The sequence below is a fragment of the Microcaecilia unicolor genome, chromosome 11 (assembly GCF_901765095.1).
Source record: "Microcaecilia unicolor chromosome 11, aMicUni1.1, whole genome shotgun sequence".
Lineage (NCBI taxonomy): Eukaryota > Metazoa > Chordata > Amphibia > Gymnophiona > Siphonopidae > Microcaecilia > Microcaecilia unicolor.
In genome coordinates, this window is record NC_044041.1 from 86,796,849 (window position 1) to 86,824,470 (window position 27,622).

General features: G+C 42.4%; 1 protein-coding gene across 1 annotated transcript in view; it reads right to left on the reverse strand.

Moving 5' to 3' along the window:
* The window catches only part of PTPRS (protein tyrosine phosphatase receptor type S), a 307,849-nt gene that overhangs the window by 145,677 nt on the left and 134,550 nt on the right, over positions 1 to 27,622 (reverse strand). Inside the window, 3 exon segments of the mRNA XM_030218889.1 lie at positions 12,605 to 12,793; positions 20,093 to 20,234; positions 21,149 to 21,294. Coding sequence (XP_030074749.1) covers positions 12,605 to 12,793; positions 20,093 to 20,234; positions 21,149 to 21,294 — 477 coding nt within the window.

Genomic DNA, 27,622 nt, shown 5'->3' on the forward strand with positions numbered 1-27,622 from the left:
CATCACTGCAGTCCCTCACCAGGAGCCTGCTGTGGCTTGAAGCTACTCTAAGGACAATGCCCTAATGTCTCCAAACCACTGTCCAACCCTTCCTAGAGCTGGACCATTGTTTCTTAATTACTGGTGCAGGCATAAAATGATCAGATAGCTTCCTGGTCATAGGGTACACACTGCTCCAATGCCTGCTTTTTTTTTCCCTCTGCAACTGTGGAACCTGGATCTGCAAGTCCATAAATGCAATAGTGGTGGAGTGGAGAACAACATACAGCCATTTAAACTTCCGGAAATCACTAAAAACTAACTTGTTCCAAAAGGCATACATTACCAATCCAACTTAAATGCTCAAACTCTGCAACACATCAAAACCAAAGTACGTAATGGTCACAACACAACCCTTCCGCTTTATGACACCCTAACGAGACTCTTCCACGAGAACCTATCTTACCACAACATCATTTTGTATTTGTTCACACCGGAGCCTGCGAACGCCTCTCTGGTACTATGTAAGCCACATTGAGCCTGCAAATAGTTCGGAAAATGTGGGATACAAATGCAACAAATAATAAAAAAACAACAACAACAACAACAACAGAGTAAAGCCAGGACTGGATTAGCGTGTCTCCCAGAACATAAAGCCATGTGAGGCTAGTCCATGGTAAAACTGTAACACTGTGATGTAAAATGTTTTTAAAAGAATCCTTTAGATGTGAAACTCCAGCCACCCCTGCAGCAGGAGACTTATAGAACCCAGGGAAGGTTGGCACTGGCTATGAATTAATTGGAGGATTCCAGAACAGCAATTATTGGGTCATAATACAAGTTAAGCAACAAGGTAGATATCTGAATATTTTTCTGACGGGGTAGGTTGATCTTTTTCAATTCCTGCTATTATGTTTATGGCCTGCAATGCCCCTATGGAGATTCATTAAGAGAGGAAGGGTTCTGATTAAACAGGTTAGTAAGGAAAATGTCAAACATGCTTTTCTTTTATATTATTTTAAATTTTTTGGAAGCTGGGAAGATGGGATTAGTTTAGGGAAATAGTAGGCTTCAGCTGTGGTTATTTTTCTTTTTTTAACTTACCAAAGGTCTCTGAATGTTAAGAAAATAAGGAAAAGAGAAAAGAGAAGCAGGTTGTTAACAGATGACAAACAACAGAACATTTTAATTAGCTTTTAAATTAGTTATCGTTTAGTAGGTTTCAAAAGACAGCTGCCAGGCCCCTGAAAAGTAGCCCCCCATCCTGCGTAAGGTACATTTGTTGCTATTTGAAGTTACTTTTATGTAGTTTAGCAACCTAACATACAATCAGGACATAAGAGCCAACTTTTCAAAATTATTGGGGGTGCCAACCCCTCCTTGGACACATACATGGAATTTTCTCACTATTGGGGGTGCTCGAGCACCCACAGAGTCAGCTCCTATGGTTCAGGATTAGTGCAGTTAATAAGATTGCAGGAATATTTCAGAGGTCCCTCCAATACATAGGTGTCAAGTTTGTTTGCAACTCATAGAAATTAAATTCAAAATTTAAGTTCAGGCTTTTCTCAACTTCTACAAATAAATTCAGCCAGAAAGAAAAATGTACATTTGGAGTTCTGTCATGTGCAAAAGATTTTAGAAACTGGATCTTTAAAAGCAGCAGCATCAAAAATATCAGTGTTGACTTGGTCAGATGTAATTTTGACCTCTGCCCATTGCAGCCTGCCAATTCCAGACTCTTGCCATTAACTGAGGATTTTCTGGTCAGTTTGAATGTATTATGATGCCAGACATCAAACAGTTAAAACATCACTGCTGAACCACAGTAAATGGTATCTTGGTTTAACCTTTAACTGCATTTCCTTTAAATCACTGCCTACAGTTATTATCTTTATTTTGGGCTGCTGCAAATGGTTGAGATAGCTACCCAGTGCCTCAAAGCCATAGGGCTTTTTTTTTTTTTTTTTTAAAGATCACTCAGTTGACCATTTAACCCCCTTAAAATCATTAAGACATCCCTTTTTATATTTTAATTTTATTTAGCACCAGAAGACTATTTTTAAATCCCACCCACTCAGATTCTTAACATGTTTGTTAAATTGCAGAACTGCTGTGTCCCCTTGTACATTCTCCAATGATACCTATAATTTGTTTTTAAATGTGAGGTACAGTCATAACAGGTGCACACTTTTAATCCAAAAATATATTCAGAAAACAATTTATATGTATTATGCACGCACTTCCGTGAACACAAATGAAAGGGAATTTAAGAATAAGATCAATGATAGAAACAGAACCTGGAATACTGGCTAATGCATATTTTAGGGTCTAAATCTGTGGTCTTCACTCCCAGCCCTTAAGGGCCTCAGGATATCCTGATGAATAAAATGAAGGATATTTGCATATCAACTACCTCCACTGTATGTAAATCTTTTATTTGCTCATATCTTTTTCAGTAGCAGCTTAAGGTATTTCCTTGTCCTTGGAGGGCTTACAATCAAAGTTGCACTTTTACCGCAGCAGGTAAAATAGCCAAAAATGAAATGGCCGTGCGGTAAATTCGCACTTGCCCCACAGCCATTTAGGGGGGGAGCACTTGGGTGGCAGTAAGGGCTCCCGTACTAACCTGGTCGTAACCGGGCAGCGTGCAATGCTGTCCAATTACCGCCGGGTAACCCAGGGGCGTAGCCAGACAACAGCTGGCAGAGCTTGGGATCCCCACCAGCTACTGCTAAACGTGTGCTACTATTGGGTGGGCCTGAACACTAAGAGGGTGGGCCCCGGCCCACCTGTGGCTACGCCACTGGGGTAAACCCCTGCAGAAATATTTTTTCAATATTTCTGCTAGTGCTGGAAATGGTGCATGCTGGGGGTGGAACTCTGCCAGCACCCGTGTTGGGCCAGAGGTAGTTCCAGATTGCCGCGTGGCAGCCCTTTAGTAAAAGGGCCCCTTAATTTGCACTCCAGGCAAAGGAAGGTTAAGTGACTTGCCCACGATAAAAAGCAGCAGCAGAAGAAGGATTTTCAAGCAGGCTCTCTCATGCATATTAATTAGGGATATCATGAAAACTACCATCAGTTGGGTGCCAGCATTTGACAGGCGTAAATACTCATGCCCAAAGTTAGGTGTGAAATGCACATTAAGCTATAAAGCAGAGGCGAAGCCAGACCTCGATTTCAGAGGGGGCATGAGCCCAAGTGGGGGAGCACATTTTGCCCCGCTTCCCCTCACCGTAACCCCATATACCAGCGCTGGTGGGGGTCCCCAAGCCCCGCCAGCAGAAGCTTTTCTGCGGTGATATTTTCACTGCCATGCTGTCTGCCCTGCTTTCCCGCCCCGGCACGCATGCTCGTTTTCCATAATTATGGAACATTCTACCTGTTTCCCTGAGGAATCAGATCTCTCTAGCAATTTTTAAATCTGACCTTAAGACGCACCTATTCAAGGATTCCTTTAGCTAGTTTTTTTCCCCTTAGTAGAGCGCCCGGTTCTGTTTCAAAGAGAACAGCAGCATACCCAATGTTTCTTCACTTTTTCTTTTTACCTTATATATATGGAATTCCTCACTTCTTACCTCATTGTCTTTTGTCTGTCTGTGTGCACACACTACCGCTTTCTTTATATTTGATTATATTGTAAGCTGCCTAGATGGTATTTCCAACTGGCAGATTAGTAAATTGAAATAAATTTGAAACTTGAATAGCACTCAGTGCCAATTTCGGCACACAGATTTGGGTGCCACTACTTATGCCTGATGAAACCAGGTGTAATTCTTGCCCAATTTAAGCGCACATCCCTGGTATTCTATAACATTGTCCACACACTTTAGGAATGTCCCTGACCAGCTCATGCTCCTCCCATGGCCACTCCCCCTCTTGGATTGTATGCTATAATATTTGGGCCCACCTTGTTATAGAATAGTGCATAGAAATATGTGTGCACAATTCAAAATTAGTGCCAATTAGCACCCAATTATGCCAGTCATTGAGCTGTGCAAATGTTCATGCCTAGGGGCCTTTTTACTAAGCCGCGGTAAAAAGGGTCCTGCGCTAGTAGCAGGGCCGTTTTTGCTGCACACTGAAGCCCTTTTACTACAGCGAGTAAAAAGGCTGAAAAAAAGACATGGCCGTGCGGTAAGACTGCTCTTGCCGTGTGGTCATGCGGAGAGGAGCACTTATCACCACACTGAGGTGGCGGTAAGGGCTCTTACACTAACCCACCCAGAATGTGCGCTTAGCGTGCATCATCCCGGCACCCAACATTAGGCGATCTATATAGAATTAAACACGTAATAACCTAGTAAATATCAGCAGATAAAGACCTGTACAGTCCATCTAGTCTGCCTAGCAAATATGACTCTTTTGGGTTTCTACTCCTCTTGTGGATCACTTTACACTTCTTTCAATTAAATTTTAACTGCCAAACATTAGACCATTCTTCTAATCTTTTTAGATCACTGCTCATGTTGTCAACTCCCTCTGGGGTGTCCACTCTTTTGCAAATCTTCATGTGGTCCACAAAAAGTCAAACTTTTCCTTATAACCCTTCAGAAATGACAGGAATATGTTGAATAGAATCAGGTCCAAAACCAATCCTTGGGGCACTTGCTACTCACCTTTCTTTCTTCCAAGTGAATTCCATTTGCTACCACCCTTTGACATCTGTCAGTCAACCAGTTTCTAATCCAGTTCACCACTTTGGGCCCTAACTTCAGCTCATTCAATTTGTTCACAAGCTTCCTATGAGGAACCACGTCAAACGCTTTGTGAAGTCCAAACAGAACACATCTAGCATGTGCCCTCGATCCAGTTTTCATGTCACCCAGTCAAAATCAATCATCAGATTTGTTTGACATGATTCTCCTTTGGTAAAACTATGTTGCCTCGGATCTTGTAAGCCAGTGGTCTCTAACACGTGGCCCCACAGTCCATTTTTGAGGCCCTCGTATCCAGCGACCCCTTGCTGCTACTGTGGGCAGAAAAAAGGCCCCATGAAGCTCCAGTGGGTCATGTGTGACTGTGTGATCACACTGATGTGCATGCATATGCATGCAAATACTGGTTGACTCGCCTCTCCCCATGCATGCATGCAAATGTGTGTCAGTGTGACCATGCAGTCACGTGCAACCCAGTGGAGCTTTGCGGTGCCTTCTCTATCCACAGTAACGGAAAAACCTCCCAACAGTGAAACTCTGCTCCAGCTTAGCTTTACACAGCCGCATCCATCAGGTGAGAAGACACTGCTTTCTGTTTTGGTGTATGAAGCATTAAGCATGAAAATTTGAAAATGCTACTGTCAGCAAACAAAAATGCTATTGTCAGCTAACATAAATATGCCTCTGGGAGTACCTCTTATCAAACTGACTACAAGTTTTCACGTCATGGTGGCCAACTTTCAGACAACGTTTTAACCACATAATTCATTTTGAATACAGTGGTCTCCAGAAGGATTGACTCTCATTCCAGTTGGCTTTGCTATACTAACCTCTGAACACTCTGAGGAAACCCAGTGTAAATATGAGCTTACATTTGTAAGACCCCCCAGTACATACTTTTCCTTTTATATCCATCAGACTATTAAGGATAAAAATAATTTCTTTCCTTAAGACTCATGTGGGATGGGGAGGACTAATAGTAACATAGAAACAGAGTTTCATTTATGGTTTTTTTTTAATGTTAACAAGCCAAAATAAGTGATTAAAAATATATATCCTTGTAAAATCAAAATCAGTATTTAAAATTACATTTGTAAGCCTAAAGTCTTTTGGTGGCCGAGCTGTCTCGTGTCCACTTTACGGCCCTTTACATGGAAAATCTTGGGAGACCACTGTTGTAAGCCATTGGATTCTAGAAACTGTACTATCCTTTTCTTCAGCAGCATCTCCATAATTTTTCCTACCACCAAATGAGGCTTGCTGGCCTATAGTTTCCCACTTCTTCTCTGTTACCATTGTTTGTGAAGACGGACCACATCTGCCCTTCTCCAATCCCATGGAACCTCCCCTGTCTCCAAGGGTCTATTGTACAAATCTTTACAAGGGCCTATCAGAACATCTTTGAGCTCCTTCAATATCCTTGGACGTATCTCATCTGGCCTCGAAAACTAGCTTGGTGGTTAGATGTGCCTCCAGGCCTGGGTTGTGAAAAGTTACTTCTAAAATGCCCAAGGTTAAACAATGAGCAGCCTAGCTAAAAGCAACATAGAAGTAAGTGCCATGAGACTTACGAATCTGAAACCTATTGTCCTGGAGGTTGTGTTTGATTTCTTTGTGTTACTTGAAACCATTTTAAATGTTACTTCCCTCTGCTGGTCAACTAATCTGACCCCTGGGGCCTCCAAAAGAGGTACAGGTTTTCAGGATAGACATGGTAAATATTCATGAAATATGCTACATATATATAGCACAAGAAAAAGATTAATTTATATGTTTCAATTACTCTGAAAACTGTTTTATAAACATTGTGCAATGCTGAGAGAAGAAGTTAGAGGAAGTATAAGAAAGCACATTTTTATAGTACAGGTTAAAGAATATGTGGTCAGTTTACACTTTACTAAAAGTTTATATACCACCTGGCAACTAATGATCATGACAGTGTACAATATATATCTTAAAAATACATACAAAATTAGGAAGTAGAAAGGAACTCAATTATGGATTTAAAAAAAGACCTAATCAAACCAAATTTACAGCATACCATCATTATTAAAAGGAAAATTTAAACAAAAAAAAAAAGAAGAAAAAAGAAATATTCAAAATGATGTATCTGACCAGAAAGTTTCTGACCAATTAAACTGCTTGTTAGGGGCTAACTGGTCAAATTCAGGCACTTTGGTGCCCTTTTACAAAGCCGCGTAGGCGCCTACGTGCGCCCAACGCACGCCAAATTGGAGTTACCGCCCGGCCCTTGTGGTAATTTCAATTTTGGTGCGCGTCCGCTACGCACGTCTGAAAAATATTTTTTCTTTTCTGTTGTGCGGTAGCTACACACGCCAAGTGGCATTTGCTACGCGCAGACCATTAACGCCCAGTTACAGTATGAAACCTTACTGCTAAGGTCAATGGCATGCGGTAAGTTCTCAAACTCATTTTGCTGCATGTTTTCGTAAAAAAAAAAAAAAAAATTTTTAGGTGCGCTAAAAAATAATTCTGTGCACGCCCAAAACACGCATCTACACTACAGCAGGCCATTTTTCAGCGCACCTTAGTAAAAGGACCCCTTAACTTGTTAGTGCTGCTGAAAATGACTGATTAGCACCCAACTAGAAAACCACTTTTTTTGGGGTGGGGGGGAGGGTGTATTCTGGGGGCAGAGTCAGCATTTAACTGGCCAAGGTCACTGCATAAATAGGACCGCATAAAAGTCAGTCTTATCTTTATGAGGTTCGCTATAGCCAGCTACGTGCTGAATATCGCTGAACCAGATCCTTTTACAAAGCCACGGGAGGGCTAATGCTCGGGTAGAATGCACCAAATTGGAACTACCGTTGGGGTAGCGTGTGAGCCCGGCGGTAATTCTGAGTTTGGTGTGTGCCAAATCCCGCGGTAGAAAATATTTTTCTATTTTTTACCTTTGGGGGGGGGGGGGGGGAGAGCGTTCCTGGCAGTAATCAGCAGCGCGGCTATGTTGGTGCGCACTGCGTGGCTACCATGTGGGTAGTGCGTGAGCCCTTACCGCTAAGTCAATGGCTGGCAGTAAGGGCTCAGGCTGCAAAATAGGCGTGCGCTAAATTTAATTTTTATGCACGTCTATTTCCCGGCCCATTAAAAAAAATGGCCTTTTTCCCAGTCATGGTAAAAAGTGGCCCAGCGCGCACCCAAAAGATGTGCCCACACTACTGTAGGCCACTTTTTTAAAAGGACCCCTTAAATGGCTATGGTTTCACCAGGTCTGTAAACCTGGAAATTTGATGCCGGAGAAACAAGGCCTGGCACTGAATTTCCAGCTATAAAAATGGTGTCGATCAGCAAAAAGCTAAGCACTGCCAGCTGCATATTGATCCCTATATTGATAGTTATATTAAAATCTGGGGATGCGCATTTGATAATATTCACTTGATCAGTGTCCTTAAAATGTTTGTGTGCGCTAAATCTATTTAATATTCATTAAAAAGTTTTAATACACAATTTGTTTTGATTAAAACAAACGTGTGAAATGAATTTTTTTTAAAAGTCTGAAAATTCAGCAACAAGCCTAAATGAATCGAAAATAAACTAAAATTTTTTGACGTGTGTGCATCCCTGTTAAAAACGAGTTCTGATACGCTTAATAAAACACGTGAAAAACTTCCTTAAAGAAAAAATGGGAGGCGTTAGTGAAAGGACCAACACCAAACAATAATAATAAATTAAACACACAGTACAAGGACTGTCAGACAAATATCTAAGAAAAACACAGAAACTAACTCAACCCAGTGTTAAAGCAGTTTTGTGGGCAGCGGTGTTGAGGCACATGATTGGGCACCAGCGCATTCCCTGAAAAACACTAGACACGTTCAGATCTGTTGCCAAGGCTCATAAGAAGCCGCAATCCTGCTCCCACCACCAAACAGCAAAGTATGAGACTGAGGAAATAATTTTGGAAGCATAGATGTGTAAACTTCTATAACATTAGTAAACTTCTATAATATCAGCAAAATTCGCCCTTTCCTCTCTGAGCACACCACCCAAACTCTCATCCACTCTCTCATTACCTCTCGCCTTGACTACTGCAACCTACTCCTCGCTGGCCTCCCACTTAGCCATCTATCCCCCCTTCAGTCCGTTCAGAACTCTGCTGCACGTCTTATCGTCCGCCTGGACCGATATACGCATATCACCCCTCTCCTCAAATCACTTCACTGGCTTCCGATCGGGTACCGCATACAGTTCAAGCTTCTCCTACTAACCTACAAATGCACTCGATCTGCAGCCCCTCCTTAACTCTCTAACCTCATCTCCCCTTACGTTCCTACCCGTAACCTCCGCTCTCAAGACAAATCCCTCCTTTCAGTACCCTTCTCCACCACCGCCAACTCCAGGCTCTGCCCTTTCTGCCTTGCCTCACCCCATGCTTGGAATAAACTCCCTGAGTCCATACGCCAGGCCCCCTTCCCTGCCCATCTTCAAATCCTTGCTCAAAGCCCACCTCTTCAATGTCGCCTTCGGCATCTAACCACCACACCTCTACTCAAGAAATCTAGACTGCCCCAACTTGACATTTCGTCCTTTAGATTGTAAGCTCCTTTGAGCAGGGACTGTCCTTTTTGTTAAGCTGTACAGCGCTGCGTAACCCTAGTAGCGCTCTAGAAATGTTAAGTAGTAGTAGTAAACGGATATTTCATAGAAAACCGCTATTTGTATATGTAGATGTTCTGAGATGCAGCATTTTCAAAGGGGGCATGCTAACGCTAATGATATACAGTTCTCATAGTTGCTAAGTTCTATTCAGATTCAAAGAGGATTACAATAAAAAACAAGAAAACCTGAATTCCATGAGAATTCCATCAGCTATATTTGATAGTCTTTAGCTGAAAGAATTACACCAGTAATTAGGCAGGTAAAAAATAATAATAATAATTAAAAAAATATATATATATATATATAGTTCCCATTTTACAATGGGAACATATATGTAATTTTTAGAAATTCCCACAACAGTTTTAGCATCTACTCTAAGGTACGCTCAAGTGCCAGCTTCCTGTTATTTTGGACCCAGAGTCTCCACTAGTAACTGAGAGGCAATTGTTCTAACCCCTGTGGTGTCTACCACCACCCTGGCTCTTCTTGTATGTTCAGCTTTGTGTAGTTACGTAAAGCCCTGAATGTTGCTGCTCTTTTTCTCATTGTCTGTTTTTTTCTGAAATGGGTGCTCCTGAAATACACGCTGGGTATTTGCTGGCATTCTTATACGTGTTTTACAAAGGCTCCGCATTCAACAGAGCCTTTTGTAAAACACCAGAAGAACTGCCAAAGTCCCAACCTGGAAGTTCCAGTTCCTACCTTGAAGTTCTATGTAGAATGAGAGCTTTAAAAGTCAGAGAGGATAAAAAATTTTCCTCCACTCTCTCCAGCTCCCACAATGCTAGACCTATTCCCAAACTTCTTCCACCCCATTTCAACAAGTATACCACAAGATACCTGCCTGATACAGGGGAATTTTATATTCATTTATTCTGCTTTACTCAGGCCGGACATATATATTAAAAAGGAAAAGAAAATTCACCACTGAGAAGTGCTCTCTCTCAAATTCATGGTGGACTACTGCTTTCTTTCCCTAATCCCTGGCTCCTTTTAGCCAGTGCTAGAGGATCCACAGTTTCTGGGCACAGTTAAGAGACTGTTAAAACCTGCCTGAGACTTTTAGGATATTCCTCAGAGATATTAAGAATACTTTTAATTTTCCAATAGTAGTAGTAAAAATTTTCAATAAGGAATATTATATCCAATACATATTTTAAACAGTGGCATCTGCAGTTTTACATCTCCTACTGATTACAAATACGCTGTAGATAGGGGAAAAAGTTTTCTTTTAAACACTGTTTTCTGGGGAAGAGCTCTTGTATGCTTTTTGGGAAGACAGCAGGGGGAGGTTGGCCCAGAATGTCTCTCCTTCCTCCTTTTAATTTCATCTCAGAAACACATTCTTCCTGTCTTTTAATAGACCTTTCTCCCACTGTTCCCAGTCTGGTCATTGCAGCAGTGGTCCTGAGGATGAGAGCATGCACCAAGGCTCTATCATGAGCTGTAAATATGGCCATTAGGTGGTGCACTTAACAACGTCTATAACTCCCTCACCCTTGGCATACGCAGTCTCAGCTGACCCTACCGGAGGGGGGGGGGGGGGGAAGGAGGGGGTCCAATCCAGGAGCAGAACTGGAGACCTATTCAGCAATCAGACCTGTACTCTGATCATTTTTACAAATTTTTTTCAGCCTACTCAAATCTGAAAAGTTGCCTAAAATACTGTCCCACCCTTAGGAGGAGAAAATCCCTTTCATATAAAAGGCAGCGCTCAGCTAAACATATCAGGAGACCGCTAGGAGTGGCAGACTGCTCCCAGACAGAGTCTCCGAGTTGCAGAAGGCAATATTAAGTTGCTGCCATGCCTATGGCCCAAAACACAAGAGAAAATAGTACATTTGTTTTTAAATTAAAAGTTACTTCCTTTTTCGGAACTGTATACTGTTATATTTAGGGGCTCACTTTTCAAATAGCACATACCAGCCTCTATGGCAGCTTCAGATGTTATGGCCAGTCCTTTACAGTAACAAGCAAGTCCACTGAGTAGCCTAGTGGTCGCTGCAGTGCGCTGTGGAGAAGGGGACCCAGGCCCATATCCCACTCTGTTACACTTGTGGAAAATGCAAGCCCTCCAAAATCTACCAAAACCCTAATGTACCCATATATAGGTGACACCTGCAGCCATAAGAGCTATTGTAGTGGTGTACAGGTGGGCACAGTAGGTTTTTGATGCTGCTTTCAACTCCTGACTTGTAACTTTTATCTTATCCTTATGTGTCCTTCTGTCTGTCCTTCCCTTATCCTTATTGGTCCTGTCTGTTTGTCCTGATTTAGATTGTAAGCTCTTTTGAGCAGGGACTGTCTTTCTTCATATTCAATTGTAAAGCGCTGTGTATGACTGGTAGCGCTATATAAGTGATTTATAGTAGTAGTAGTTTTTGGTGGGTTTTGGAGGGCTCACCATACAATATAAGGGGGTAATGGTGAGATGTGTACCTGGGACCTTTTATGTGAAGTCCACTGCAGTGCTCCCTAGGGTGCCCCACTGCTCTGCTGGGATGTCTGTGTAGCCAGTCTGCTAAGAATGCTGGCCTCCCCATACATCCCAATGGCTTGATTTTGTGTGTTTTCCCCTTGGACATTTTTTGTTCTCAAAAATGGTCAAAGAAAGGTAGACGCACAGAGCACAAACACATCTAGCAAATGGCCATTTTCAAAACAAAAGGACAGATGTTTTTCTGATTCAAGAATCGCTTCATTCACCACTTGATTTTTGGGTGATTTCAGCAAAATGTCCAAAATTGGATTTAGACTTCATATCAAAAATGCCCCTCTTATTCACTGTGTAGCTCAGACTAAGATTTCTACCCCTTCAGATCTGAGGCACCAACTAAACAACTAAATTGCTTTCCAGATACTGACTGGGACTGTGAATTTAGATCCTTCCTTTCCTGGGCTTCAATCAGCTTCCTCCAATCCATGTGCTTAGTCTGTACCAAATATAGATATATTTTTTTCAGTCCTGCAGAAGTACTCTGTTGAGCACACTCGTTCTCTGTGTTTTTCCTCTCTCTCAAAGCCCTGCATGGGGCTGGCTTCCTCCCTGAGCACAAGTACTCTACATGCACGTCCACAGTCTCCTGTTTCGCAGAATAGGTGCCATATACAAACCTCGCTGAGCGTGCCTATCTTGCCCTAGTGCCTGGTTTCTTCTTTTAGGTGTCTTCTCCATTTGGCTTTTGCTTACATTGCATTTTCCTTCTTAGTGTGAGAACCAGATCCTTCTGGGCATGGTTCCCTTGTACCAGCATCAACTTTTGCCATGTATATGAGGCACTCATTTATTTATTTATGCAATGAGCATGCTCCATTTGCATCACTACCTGGTGCAAAACCCTTACCTGATCTCAGCTGTTTGATTCTCCCATTGCTTGTGCCAGGGTCAACAGGCAGAAAATCTTTGAACCATGTGATTTCAGGGTCAGGGTTTCCACTGGCAGCACACAACATGGTGGCTGTCCTTGTGCGCTCTACAACCTTCAGTTGAGGCCCCATGTCAATGTTTGGGAAACCAGGTGGCAACTGGTCCTCTAACAAACAAACAAACAAAAAAAAGACATATCAGAGACTATTACCAGGGGGGATTGAATAAGAAAGGGCAAAAAGATTTTTACATGAATCATCCATTTTTTGTTTTTCAATACCTAGGATATCAACCAAGTGACCCACCAGCAGCCTTAAGCGTTGATATGGGGGGGAGATCTGATTTTATACTCCGACCCCACCTCCTGAATTTCAGGCTCTAGAGCTCATAGCGGATGGTGGTGGCAGATGGTGGCAGAAAAACACTAACTGAACTATCCACTTAACACCTGTGTATCTTTAAAGATATTGTCCAGCTGTCAACCATAGAGCGCAGCCATTTGAAAGAGATCTCTCCTTATTATGACAGTATTTCTCATCTTTCTCCTTAGCACTAAACCATCTTGGGTACATGAGTGCCCATGAACCTTAAATGTGGCGGTCTTTTACTAAGCTGCAGTAGCATTTTTAGCACACGCTAAACGCTAGAGACGCCCACAGGAATATATGGGCCTCTCTAGATTTAGCACACGCCAATCATTAGGGCGACTCTAGTGTTTAGCACCGCAGCTTAGTAAAAGGCCCACTGAGTTCACAACTAGGAGTCCTGTCAAGAATACAGATACAATAAGGTAAAAGAAAGGTCCCAGGGTTGTGCCCCTCTTCCAGTTCTCCTTCCTCACCCGCTGGTTAGTCATCTCAGAGACTCCGCGCCTCTGGGAAAGGTAATTCACAGAAACCAACAGAACAGGTTGGATAAGCAAAAGGCTCACAGATATTTTGGAAAAGCTAAGTTGTTCGCAGTAATTTGATTTGAATTTGAAACTTAAAACTTTCTTATTTCATCAGGCATTTTGTCATGTAAGGATAACAGTTGGACTAAAGTTTATATTTTAAGTTTTCTCTTATAAATTTAGGGGCCTTTTTACAAAGCTGAGGTGAGTGCTAACGTGTGCTTTCCGTAGCTTAAAATGGCATACCCCAGGGCGTGCTGAGGCATCCCACGATAATTTTTAAAATATTTGTTTCAATTTCTTTTGTGGAGGGGCATATCTGGGGGGTGGAGAGTGGGTGCATCTATGCAAATTGGTTAGTACATCAGCACTGAGCTATTAGGTATTGATGGAAATGTTGTGGTGAATAAAAATTTCTATGAATTTTCTTTGTGTGATCTGCTCTTCGGTTGCATCAAAATCTGAAATTTGGCCAGTCTACTCTGCAGTAAAAATGGCCTTAGCATGCGGGAAAGACCCACGAAACGGTACGCTAAGGCCACTTTTTGTTGCAGCTTTGTAAAAGGGCTCCTTAGTGATTTTAGTTATAAATGTATAATCTCATGAGATTTTAAGAATTTTATTGTTTGTCAAAATGTATGTATTGAATGTGATTGATGCCTATGTTTGATTGTAAATCGCTTAAGAATTTTTCATTGGGGGTATATTAAAGATGTACATAAATAATTTCATCCAACATTTCTATTTTGCTAACCAGGGCTCAAGGCAGAGCACATAAATACTTTAATTAAATCTCTACAAAGATATAGTGGAATTAGAAAAGGTACAGAGAGGGACAACCAAAATGATAAAGGGGCGAGCAGTTTGCTCTACATGCAATTGAGGGCAAGGGCAAATAATAACACAATCGACACAGATTTCGTCACAGTTGTTTAACCACTTGTGCTACTGATCATGCATTATTATTCGCCCTTGCCCTACTACTCACCCCTTTAACACTGTAGTTGTTAGAAGAGGCAAAAAAGTGAAGAACCTGGGTAAATCACAGCATGCAACTGGATCGTGTTTGAGGAACTGCGATGTTTCGCAATAGACCATGTTCCTGACAGAGAAGGATGTGATCAGAGATTGATGGCCCTGTTTACTAAGGTGAACTAGCATTTTTAGTGCGTGAACAAAATTAGTGTATGCTGTGTAGGCACCCATAAGAATATTGTGGGCACCTACACAGTTAGTGCGTGCTAATGGTTAGTGTACACTAAAAACATTAACGCGTCTCTAGCGCGGCTCAGTAAACAGGGCCCCGATTCTTTTGAGATGGGAACAGCAATGGATCTTTAACTTAAATTCAGAACAGCCGGAGGGGTTTGAATTTAAAAAGGGTTCATTAAAAAAATATATATATATATATACATGTTTTAAAAATAAAAACACATTTCCTTTAAATATTTTTTTCAGACAAATAAAACTTTTTGTTCAGAGCAGGTGCCCTTCAATGTTTTTTCTAGGGCGCATGATATCAGCATGTAGTATTAATGATCGTCTCTGGAGCCACGGCGCCATTGTTGTGACAGAAGAAATAATGCAGGAACTTAGGTCAGTGTTTTCAAGTAAGTCTGGCTTTAGTGAAGCTTCACAATGTTTTTATGGTGCTTTCAGGATTCTTCTATTTATGTGATAAGAATATATGTGTTGTTATGAATTTACTAAACGTTTTTATTTTCTAGCACTGGTGGGCGGGGAGTGGGTGTACTGGCGGTAATCGGGCAGGATGTATGCCACTGAAAACCTGGTGTAAATACCTGCACCTAACTGTACGTGCGTTCCTCCGAATTCTGTAACAATGTGTATAAATTTGATTGATGCCCCTAACACTCCTGAACTCCTCCCATGGCTATGCCCCCTTTTCAGCTATGCGCGTTGGAATTTACACGCATCTTTTTAGAATACGCTTAAGAAGAAGCTCAAATAAATTCCAATTATTGTCAATTGATGATAATTAGTTATTGACCAATTATCATCACTAATTGGCTCCATACTCAATTGAGTAGCATGTGTAAATTGGCTGCATGCACAATTTAACACACGCTACTCACCGCGCCTTATATAGAATTTGGCTCTCAATGTGTAAAACCCAATGGAAGTTTTTTCCTATAGAGAGGAGTCACACCCTACAAGGTAAGACTCCAGTAAGTATATACGCTTGAAAAAAACGGTGGCACCATGATGATTATTTCTAGAATTCAAGTTCTTAATGATGTAGCCCCCACCTGGTTTTAAACCAGAGTTTGCTAGTTTCATGAACCAATTAATGCATGCTGAGAATACCCATCTTGACTGGCTGTGCGCGTCTGTGCGCACATGTGTCTGTGTGTGGCAGGGGCAGGCCTCATACAACTATTATTACTGAGTGTCTCTAATTAAACAAAAATGTTAATCTTCCAGCACATTGTGCAGAATTCCTTGGAGTTTAATTAAAACAACTGCGGCTACAGGCGTGATTAGATTTCAGTATCAGATTAGCAGTGGAACCGATTCTCAGAGCACTGGAAGTGTCTGCTTGGTTTCAAATTTCTTCCCCTTCCAAGAAACCGAGGCTCCCTTCATGCCCTCTCCCCCCAGCAGATCCCCCTGCATCAAACCACAAAGATCTCAGTCCATCTGAAGTAAACAACAAAATAAGCAGCAAGACACTGAAAGAGCGATCTTGGTTCTCCTTCAGCCACAGAGATGGTGTATTTAGGATTTGGGCTTCTCACAGTCATACAGGAAAAATGAGATGCATATGAAAATGCTCATAGTAAAAAAAGAAGTCTTAAGACTCCTTCATAGAGAGAGGATGTCACACATGTGCATATACAAATCGAATCTCAGTCTCAATCAGCCACATATGGCAAACAACGCAGGAAGCGTGAGATGAACACAGACATGGTAATGATGTAATAAGCATCTCAACCTTTTTCCCTTGATGCAGAGAGATATGCACAGATGCTGCAGCACCTGGAGGTTCCTGGACACCCTCAGTCACAAAATGCAGCACACCCACTGGCACTGTAGCAGCATAAAAGCTTTCTTCTTCAAATAACAGGAGAATCATACATAAGAGATTGGAATAATCCAGCTCATCTCTCTCCCATGTGCATATTTATGTGGACACAAACAGTAGCATGTTATGTGTACACAGTCGCTGCATAATAACTTAGATGTAGGTATCTCTCAGTTTCCTTCCTTCACAGAAAACACACAAAAATGTACCCTCTTCATGCATAAAGCTTTCTTGATTCCAAACAGTTGTTGTCAGGTTCAAGTATATCCACAAATCCTGGCCCCAAAGATGACAATATTCAGATTTTGCTCATGACTAACCTGGGTATGAACAGGAGCTGAATATTACCCCCTTCCTCTCTCCTTCTCTCTGCAGGTCAGTACTCAAGCTTTTATCCACACAACAAGGGGACAGGACTGTGGCTGAGTGGAACCAACAGAAAACATGTGGAGATTTCATTCTGAAATCCCCAAGGGTTGTTCACGGTAAAGTGTTCATTGGTCACCACTGCTGGCTGGATCCACATCTTCAAAGGAAATTGCCATACATACAAAGTATCCGTGGATCTGTGAAACTCTTTAAAAGGGAGGGCCATATCAGTCTGGTGTAACAAAATTGACAGAGGCAGGTGGCACCTTATAGATTAACTAATTTATTGATGCCAAAAGTTTCAAGATTACTTCCCCATCCTGAGCAAGTGAGAATACCTAACTGAGGACACATCAGGAAAAGTTTATCGGATCCTGACCAACTAAGTGCTATTGGAAAGGAACATCAGGTTGGAGACATCTTGGCAGTGATATTCCACGGGTCAAAGAGTAAAGCAAGCTGAGAGTGCACACAGCAATCTCTCAGCTTCAGCCAGTGTCACTCGGGGCCATCAATCTTCTAATGTTCATAGAAAGGAAGCTCCCCGCTTCCTCCCTCTCATCGGTATTTTAGAAAATCGACAACGATGAAGGGGAAAAATATTGCATTTTCTTTCCCTTACACTAAGGCAATTGCTTAATAATTAATGTACAACAGAAAAGGGGAAAAGGTCTGAAAGCACTCACTTGAACACAAAAACGAGTGGGATGTAAAATGTGATCCAGAGGTTTTTTTAACATGAATATTTAATTCTCACTTTACTCCACTGTATCACAGTTCTCCTCTTCATTCAACAGTTCTCTGTTTCCCAATAAGTCTCCTCTGAACCCCATATGCAAATCTAGTACCGTCTCTCCTCCAGCTCCACTCTCAGACCAGTACATCATTCTGTTTTAGTCTGTACTCTTATTTCTTACTAGTAACGAAGGCCCGTTTCAAATCGCAATGAAATGGGCGCTAGCAAGGCTCCCCTCCGTCCCTTTGTGTCTCCGGCCCCCCTGCAGCCTCCGTGCGAATGTGCTGTCACCCTGGCCCTTTTGGCACGCCCCCCAGTGTCCGTGACTGTTCCCTTCCCCCCGATGTGTGTGTTGCCAGTGCACCCCCTTCCACCCCACCGATGTCGTCGCTGCCGGCGCTCCCCCCTCTCCAAAGGCCCCCCACCCCACTAACCTGGCGAAACAGAAGATTTTAGCGTCATGTGAATGCCCCTGCAGTAGGAACCGATAGAGTAACGTGTGCCCCGCCCTCGACGTCATCGCGTTTTGACGCGAGGGCGGAGCACAGCTACACTGCAGTACAACGTTGGAGCTGAGAATGTGCTCCGCCCTCCATAACGTTTGACGCGAGGGCGGGGCCCACAGACTGTGATTTTGTGTGGCTTCAGAGCTTCGAACTTACGAACCTGGCTTCAGTGACGTCAGTGCAAATAGAACGTTGAGGGTGAGTTTTATATATATAGATTCTCTGCCTCAAGTGTAGCCCTGTCTTTCCAACTAAACAGTTGACTGCATAACTGAATACATTTGATCTTCTGAATGATTCACAATCGGGATTTCATGGGAACTATAGCAGTGAAACAATTTTGACGGCATTACTGGCAGAAAGCAGGGCACTGCTAGGTAAAGGACAGAGGTCATTTGTGTTCCAGTTTGATCTATCAAGTGCATTTAATTTGGTAGATCATCACCTGTTACTATCTATCCTAAGGGAATTGGGAACATTGTGCTCAACTAGTTTAATGAGTTTCTGACATCTAGAACATACAGAGTGAAGATCAATGGTTCCTTCTCTGATAGGTGGAAAATGAGATGTGAGGTCTCACACGGTTCCCCATTTTGCTTGATGCTGTTTAATGTTTTGATGTCCTCACTGGGGTTGGCATTGGAAAATGTGAGCTATAGAATTTTTAGTTATGTGGACGATATTACCATTCTGTTAAAAATAAATCAATTGGTCAAAGAAAGTTCAATTCAAATAGATGGAATTCATCCAGTGGAAACATAGGTACACAACCATCATCTAATAGTTATCAAAGAAAAAACTACATTTCTTAAAGCGAATCATAAAATGTATTAAGTTAGTCCAATAAAAAAAGGTATCATCTTATTTTCTTTTCTATGTTTTATTTTATTCTATTTCGACTGATTACCTTTTGCTAGGGCAAAGACATAGTGTTTGGACTGATAATATCCTAAAAGTGAGTGATCAGAATTTTACTTTTGAGACTAATACTTGGGGATAACTTTTGATAGTTTTTTGACACTGGAAACTCAAGTTAATTTGCTTGTTAAAAAAATCCTTCTTTGGGTTGAGGAAATTAAGGATTCCATTATCTCTTAGATCGGCCACTCTTCCATCTAGTGGTGCAAAGACTATTCTTATCACTACTGCATTATACTAATAATAGTATCTATGCAGGTAGTGAAAAAAGACTACTTAAGAAAATCCAAATTGTTCAAAATACAGCAGCATGTTTAAGATATCATGCACATTATATGATAAGAGTTACACTTCTTTTGATAAGTTTGCACTGGCTGCCGGTTGAAGCCCGTGTTTATTTTAAGGTATGTACAATAGTTTTAAAAATATTTATTGGTTCAGCTGCCTTTTAACAATAGATGTTTTTGAGATATTATATTACATTTCCTTGCACCAAAGGGGCTGAAATACAAATCGATTTTTACTTCAAGTATATTTTATCAAGCTCCGGTTATTTGGAATTCTCTTCATGGACCTAGACAAATCAGAGTTATAAAGAATTACTTAACATTTTGGAAGGTATTGAAAATGTTATTGTTTAGGAAACATTTAGCTGTGTAATTATTAAATATTTGTATATTGTTGGTTAAAATGTATAGGTCTTCCCAGTGATTGTCTGGTTTCTTCTTAATGTAGATCATACAGAATTTATAAGCTGATTGCGGAATACAAAAACAGTTGTAAAGTAAAGCTTTTCCGTCCCAGTCCTGCTAAAATCTCCTTCCGTTTCCTGCCTGCCTTTTACTTCTCAGTGTTGCTTTGTTCCTCCCATCTCATCCCCATTTCTATCCTTCTTTCTCTTTCCTCATTCCCACGCAGCACCCTTCACCTTCTCATTCTACATCCAAAAGATCCTGGTAATTTCCATCTGATAAGATGATGAGAAGACATGTCCTTACCTCGTAGGACGCTGAGTTTGGCACTGACAGTGATCTCACCATGGGCGTTCTGAGCGACACATTCATACACGTTCTCGTCCCTCGGAGCTCGTAGGGGTTGGATACGAAGCACTGCTCCCGCACTCTCATCAAATTCGATTGTCTGGAGAGAGAGAAACAGTGGAGGGGGAAGAGGGAGAGATTACTGAATTGTGTTGGAATTGTCTCCAGAACAAAGAAGTTGCATCCCACTATGAACTGAATCACTTGTCTTATAGCAAAATGGCACCTTTACTTCAGTAAGTAATAAGATGGGAAGAGATAACAGAAGAAACACAAAAGACCTATTTGACTTCTAGGAAAACAACACCTAACCCATCAGGCAATGGTCAATAGAATACCACAGCTATTTTCCTTTTTTTGTGTGTGCTACACTTTGGTTTTATGGTGAACAAACTGATAACGTACTGGCTCCCTAAGAAGGGCCCTAATAACCTCTCTGAGTGCTGTTTTCCTTGTTCTTCAGGTTCAGGAAGTGCAATCTTGTGCACTTATTATAACTTTCATAATAAGGAGAAGGGGGAGTTTCAATATGTTGACCCTCTCAAATTCTTCAGAAATAAAAATACATTTCTGTCTGCTTAACATACGATCTGTAACATCTGTTTTTTGAATGGTTGGTGGTTAAGTGGTAGTGGAAGTGGAGAACCTGGATTTAATTTCTTGGCTGCGCTTCCACTCCCTGGGCCAGCTGGAGCAAGAGATGTTGCAGAGGTAGCATCCATAGTGCTCTGGAGGAGGAAATCCCAGTCAATGCACAACAGAGACATGCAATGGTTGGATTTAAGGACCATGACTGCAGGTTTCTGGAAAGAGAACTGGTGTACGAGCCCTAACCAAAGACTGGCTTAATGATTTGGAAGAGGGATTTAAAACAGAGGAAAAGAACCCCTAGGTAAATGCAAATGAAGGTTCATGGTATTGAATCCCAGCCCTGGTTCTGAGCTGAAAACCCCAAAGAGGAAGGGAGAAGGTACAAGCTGCTGGGTCAAACCAAAAGAAAAAAAATGCTTTTACCTCAAACCTCTGCGAGTTCACCTTCTTTCCTCTCTTGTTCCAGGTTACTCGTGGCTTAGGGTCTCCAGCTGCTTGACACACAAAGGAAGCCACCCCGCCCGACACCCCAATTTGGTCCGCTGGCTTCTTGATGAATTCTGGGAGACCTTTGGAAACAAAAGTGTGAGATGCAGAATCCAGTTACCTTAGGATGTACAAGATTCATTGGGGGGTAGGGAGCAGGGTTGCCAACTTTTTGACAGAGAAAAACCCAACACCTGCCCTCCTCCATGCCTCTCCCTTGCCCAACCCCAAGTCCCCTGCCGCACCTATTGTTGCACCCCACTCCTCTATAACTAACTGTCTGCAGTAGGGTTACCATCTGCCACATGTTGTATGACTATTTCACAAATTTTACATAACAGAAACAGGCTAATTTGTAATGAATATGTAACTCAGAGAAACCAAGCATTAACCTCCAAATTCTAATATATTGCAACTTGAGTTGCATGCACAATTCAGGTTGTATTCCGTAATGCGCACGCAACTTAATTATCTTAACAAGCCAATCAGCGATAATTGCCAATTAACAGGCAATTACTGACACCCCTATTAGCTTTAATTAGAATTTATGCTCACAACTTGCTAAATGTGTTCTATAAAGTAATGCGTGTAAATTCTAATGTGCGCTGCCAAACGAGGGCAGGGCTATGGCCGTGGAATGGGCATATCATGGACGTTACTTAAAATTATGTATGCTATCATAGATTATACCCGCTCCGCGCCTAACTTAGGAGCCCTTTTACCGAGCAGCGGTAAGTCCAACGCGGGCTTACCACTCGCTCTTCCAGGACTACCGCTGGCTCAACCTGGCCGCCAGCGGCAGTCCCACCCCGAGTGCACAACTTTTCCAAGGGAAAAAGGTTATCAATAGAAATCAAACAAAATAAAACATGGAAAAGAAAATAAGATGATACCTTTTTTATTGGACATAACTTAATACATTTTTTGATTAGCTTTCGAAGGTTGTATCATCTTATTTTCTTTTCCATGTTTTATTTTGTTTGATTTCTATTGATAACCTTTAAGAGTGGACTAACACGGCTACCATAGGCGGTCGGTGGCCCAACTGTTTGGGGAGGCTAAAGGGGGCGGGGTTAGGGGTGGGGCCAGGGGTGGAGCTTAAATCCATAATTGTCTGTTAACACACAGAAAAAAATAAAAATAAAAATAAAAGTCACAATTAATACCTTTTATTAAATTTAGATATTAGCTATGTATCATATGTCAAAGAATAAAGTGGTTGCTCAAAGCATATATTAACCACAATCGCTCAACTGCAAAACACTATGCACAACTTTGTGCAAAAACACACTCAGAACCTTACTGTACCATAAATATTACACTGGGCAGAACCTAATACACCAATATACCACCCATATGGAAAATGCAGACCGTCAACAATATGAAACAAGGGATCATAATATCATGATACATGTAGAGCCACAAAACACTCTAATTCATGTTTAAAGTGGGATAAAATGCCATACATAAGTAAATAAATATAAACTTTTAATGTTGAGCACCTAATTCTCAAAGTAGAGATATTCCAAACACTATAATGAAAATAAAATGATCTTTTCTACCTTTGTTGTCTAGTGACTTTGTTTTTCTGATCATGCTGGCCCAGTATCCAATTCTATCTGTCCTCTTAACTCCGTTTCCAGGGCTTCCTTTCCATTTATTTCTTTACTTTCCGCCTTTCTTCTTCATTTCTTTTTTTTTTTTTTAAATTATTTTATTTATAACAATTTTATAGTTTCTTCTTCATTTCTTGCCCTACATCCGTAAGTAAAAGCTGGGTCCTCCACAGACTTGACTGTCCAGTGGATCCAGCTTCTGCCTATTTTCTTCCTCCATGTGCAGTTTTTCTCTCTTCCTTTTCCCTCATCTCATCTCCTTCCTCACTCTTCTCTCCCCTCCATCCATGTCCAGCAACCCTCCTCTCCCCTCCATCCACCCATGTCCAGCAACCTTCCTTATGCACAGTGCAAAATATAAAGATAGCAGATTTTAATTCCCAAAGCTGACAAATTTCAATCAATAAATGGAAAATAAAAATATTTTTCTACCTTTATGCCTGGTAATGCTATTTTTCTAAGCATAGTAGTCTCATTCTCTCTCTGTATCCCTTAGATCACTGTCCAGGGCCTCCTGTTCATTTGCCATGTTATATTTTCTCAATTTCTTCCACTCAGACATTGATTTTTTTCATGCTCATCTTCCCCCAATACATTTTTTGCCTCTCAAACTTTATCCCTCTTTCTCATCCTCCAGTCTTCCAACTCCCTCTTTTTACTGCTTCTATCTAGCTCTGCATCTCTTTCCCCACCCATTTCTAACATCTCCCCTCTCTCTCCTCTTTCCTTTCCATTGATGCCAAGCATCTATCTCTCCTTTCTTCCTTTCCTTCTTGCCCAGCATCTCTTCCTGGTTTTCTCTTCCCCCTTCCTTCTTGCCCAGCATCTCTTCTTGGTTTTCTCTTCCACCTTCCTTCCTAACCAGCATCTCCCTGATTTCTCTTTCCACCTCCCCTCCTATCCAGCACCACCCCCTGATCTTTCCTCCCACCTTCACTCCTCTGTGCCCAGCATGTCACCCTAATCACCCTTTTTCTACCCTCCTCCATGCCCAGCATGAAACCCCCATTTCCTTTCTCACATTTTTCCATGCCCAGCATGTCCCACAATCTCCCCTTCCACCATGTTCCCCGATCTTCCTTTCCACTGTCCATGCCCAGAATGTTCCCCAATCTCTCCTCCCCCATTCCTCTGTGCACAACATGCCCTCAAACTCCCCTTCCACAATATCCAGCATTCTCCTCAAATCTCCATTTCCTTCTTCCTTTTTCCCAATCTTTCCTCCCACCTTCCTCTGTATCCAGAATGTCTCACTCTGATCTCCCATTTCCATTTTCCTCCAGTCCTTGCCCAGTATGTTTCGCTCGTTATTAAAGCCTGAGGCGTTCTCCCTCCGACGCAGCGATTCACATAGCCAGCCTTAATCCCAATCTCACCCATCCATCCGTGTGGTTACTCCATCTCCGGCCTGAGGCGTTCTCCCTCCGACGCCGGCGAATCGGCGATGCACATAGCCAGCCTTAATCTGCCTGCGTCGGAGCCTCTCCCTCAGACACGTCCCGCCTCTGCGTAAGACAGTAAGTTGAATTAGAGGAGGTGGGACGCGTCTGAGGGAGAAGCTCCGACGCAGGCAGATTAAGGCTGGCTATGTGCATCGCCATCGCTGATTCGCCAGCGTCGGAGGGAGAACGCCTCAGGCCGGAGACAGAGTGACCACGCGGATGGATGGGCGAGAGGGGGGAGGTGCAAGACTCGCGCAGGAGGGGGGAAGAGGCAGAGACCGCCGGTCACTGCAGCATTTTGGCGCTTAGGCGCCATCTCTTTTAAAGAGCAGCCAAGTGAAGTCCACGATTGGGCTGGGGAGGCTTAGCCTCCCAAGCCTCTTATATGCGGCACCTATGACAGCTACCACATCTCTCCACCAAGGGAAAAAGAAAGCCCACGGAAATGGCTTGCGTGGCAGTAACCTGAGAGTAATCGGCCCAGTTACTGCCAGGTTATTGGCAGCCCTTATCACCATCTCAATGGGTGGAGGTAAGGGCTCCCCGCCACACGGCCATGCAGTAAGCGTTCTCTCACCACATGGCCGTTTTTTGGGAAGGCTTTTACCAGCTGTGGAAAAAAGGGCCCTGGTGTGCAGGAAAAACGGCCCCCACCGCTGCCGAAAGGCCCTTTTTCCCACAGCTTATTAAAAGGACCCCTTAGTTGCCTGCATTTACACCAAGTTTTACTTGGCACAAATTCACACAACTAGATTTAGTCGTGTGGACAGGCCCTAGGCATATTATATACACTGCGCCTAAAGTTAGGCACAGTTTAGGGAATACGCCTAGGCTTATTTTTTGTCAGCGTGATTTTTACAGTGCCATATATACAATCCAGCCCTATATGGCAAGCATATTTTTCAAAACAAACAACACAGTGGAGGTGAGGCTGGAGATGTTTTAATGTAAACCTTCATACGACAGAACACGGTCGTTTCGGTGACAGGGCCTGCATCAGGAATCCAAATTTGTCACTGCAAAAACCGTAGTGTCTGGTGATGCACAACTGCGCTAAGACCAGAATCACCAGCTGCTCCGCCTCAGGAGGAATTAGATGCAGCTGCCTGAGGTCAGCGAGGACACATGCAGGATCAGCGAGAGGAAACCCGTAACCTCCCCCCCCCCCCGGAGGGGTGGGGGCTTTATAAAACACATACCACAGCAGAAACACACTACTATATATCAACAGGGGAAGAAGAAGGTCTAAGTGGTATTCCGGTTCTGCAAATTACATCTCACACATCAATTAATGTGGAATAAAAAACAGGACCCAAAGGATCTCATAAACCAGGGGAACCAGCAGAGATGGAAGATACAGAGAAAGTGGAAGTTCTGCATAACAAATCAAAATGCTCAATTTAATTAGATTGATCAGAAGGCACTAGTGGTTGTGCATTGTGTAAATTATTATTATTATTCTAATAGTTCGAAATAGCAGACACCCATGGATCTGGATCTGGTGGACCTTACCATACCATAATAGCACTAACTCCTAAAACTCAAAGGGTAACAACAACCTGATCTGTGAAAAAGCACCACCATAAATATTACACCACCTTGTGAGACAACAGAACAAAAAAGACTGTTAGAAGACATCACACAGAAACTACATCCTACCAGAATATCACACCTTTGGTGTTCCCTCAACAAATATGAAACAAGGGACCGCAGATCAGTAACAGTGATATGAAGGCAAAAAAAAAACCAACTGGAAACATTAAGTCAGCCTCTACATATACAGCATATATATACTAGAGAAATAGAAACTGAAATCCAAAATATGAGACTCAGCTTTTTTCCCTCTCACTCCCCCTAGGCAGATCCAGTATTTCTCACTCTTTCCCTTCCCTAACAGATCTAGCGTCCCTTTCTCCACAAGTTCAGCATCTTCAGTCCCTCTCTTTCTATCTCCTAGGTACATCCAGCATCTTTCCCTCCCTCCCCCAGGCCTGAAAAGGTGGCTTAACATTCGTCAGCCATAGTGATTCAGGAAAGTGGCCTCTGGATCCCAGCTCTGGGGCCTTCCCTTTCCCTCTTCCTCCCTCCTCTGGGTTTATCGTCTCCCTCTGCCCATTTCTCTCTCTTCCCCGGGTCCAGGGTCTCTCTCGCTGCCTCTCTCTCTCCCTTCCCTCAATCACATCCTGCATAAATGGAAACAGGAAGTTGCATCATAGGAGGCAGGGGAAGGGAGGGCCCCAGAGCTGGTCAGAAACTGAATGCTTGAATTGCTGCAGCTGCTGAATTTCAAGGCATCTTTGCAGGACCAGGGTTTGGGGTGGGGTGGGGTAAGGAGTGGGGAGACAAGGAGAGATGCTGGATAGACCCAGGGAAGGGAGAGAGACAGAGACAGGAGGAGGGAGGAAGAGGGAGAAATGCAGCAGTTCTGGACCACAGCGCTGGGGATAAAAAAACAGGATTTTCTATTGCTGATTTTGAAGGTCTGCCACTGCCGGCCAGATGGCAACCCTAGTAGTGCCTGAGAGCTAGAAGCAGTGGTCATGATGAAGGACTATTGTCCCTGACACAGCTTTGGCAAAACGGGGAATCCTTGTTGGGTACTGGGGATCTTTGGATATGCTGGTGTACAGCATGAGATAAGTGGATTACAAAATTGATTTTGGATTACAATGTTTATAATCAAAATTTTTTAGTTCCTGTGGATGGACATGTGGTTTTTAACTCTGTCTGAGATTTGAAAATACTTTCTTTACACTTTGTTAGAGTGGAGCTTTTTTTTTTTTCAGACCTGTGATGGTGAGCTGTCCTTAAGCCTTAAAACTTGGTTGGCTTGAGTAGCTTTACCGAGTTCTCTTTTCTCCACTTTTTGTGAGTGTGAAGGTAAAATTAGTTCTTACCTGACAATTTTCTTTCCATTAGTCCAAACAGTCAGAGACTTGTGGGTTATGTCCCTCTACCAGCAGGTGGAGATAGAGAAAACTTCTCTGCAAGACTTAGGTTAGTGCCACTAACATCTACAATTTGCAGAGCATCTAGGCGGTATTTACTTATCTTTGCTTTCCGAGTCCCATCCCTGCTAAAGTTACTTTGCTCTTCTCGTTCTGTCATCTTTTTTGCATCAGCAATCATAATAAAAATGAGTTTATCGTTCGTATTTAGCTGAAACACATATGGGTCAACCTACACATGAATCTATATATGTAAATGTAAATACATAGGTGTGATCAACTCCTGCAACTCGCTCAACACAGGAAATGAGTAATTTTCACCATAAATTCTCATGAAGAATCTTGTAACACAAGACAGAAAACATCAAAAGTTCAGCAGACACCAACATTTTCAGAACAGATCAC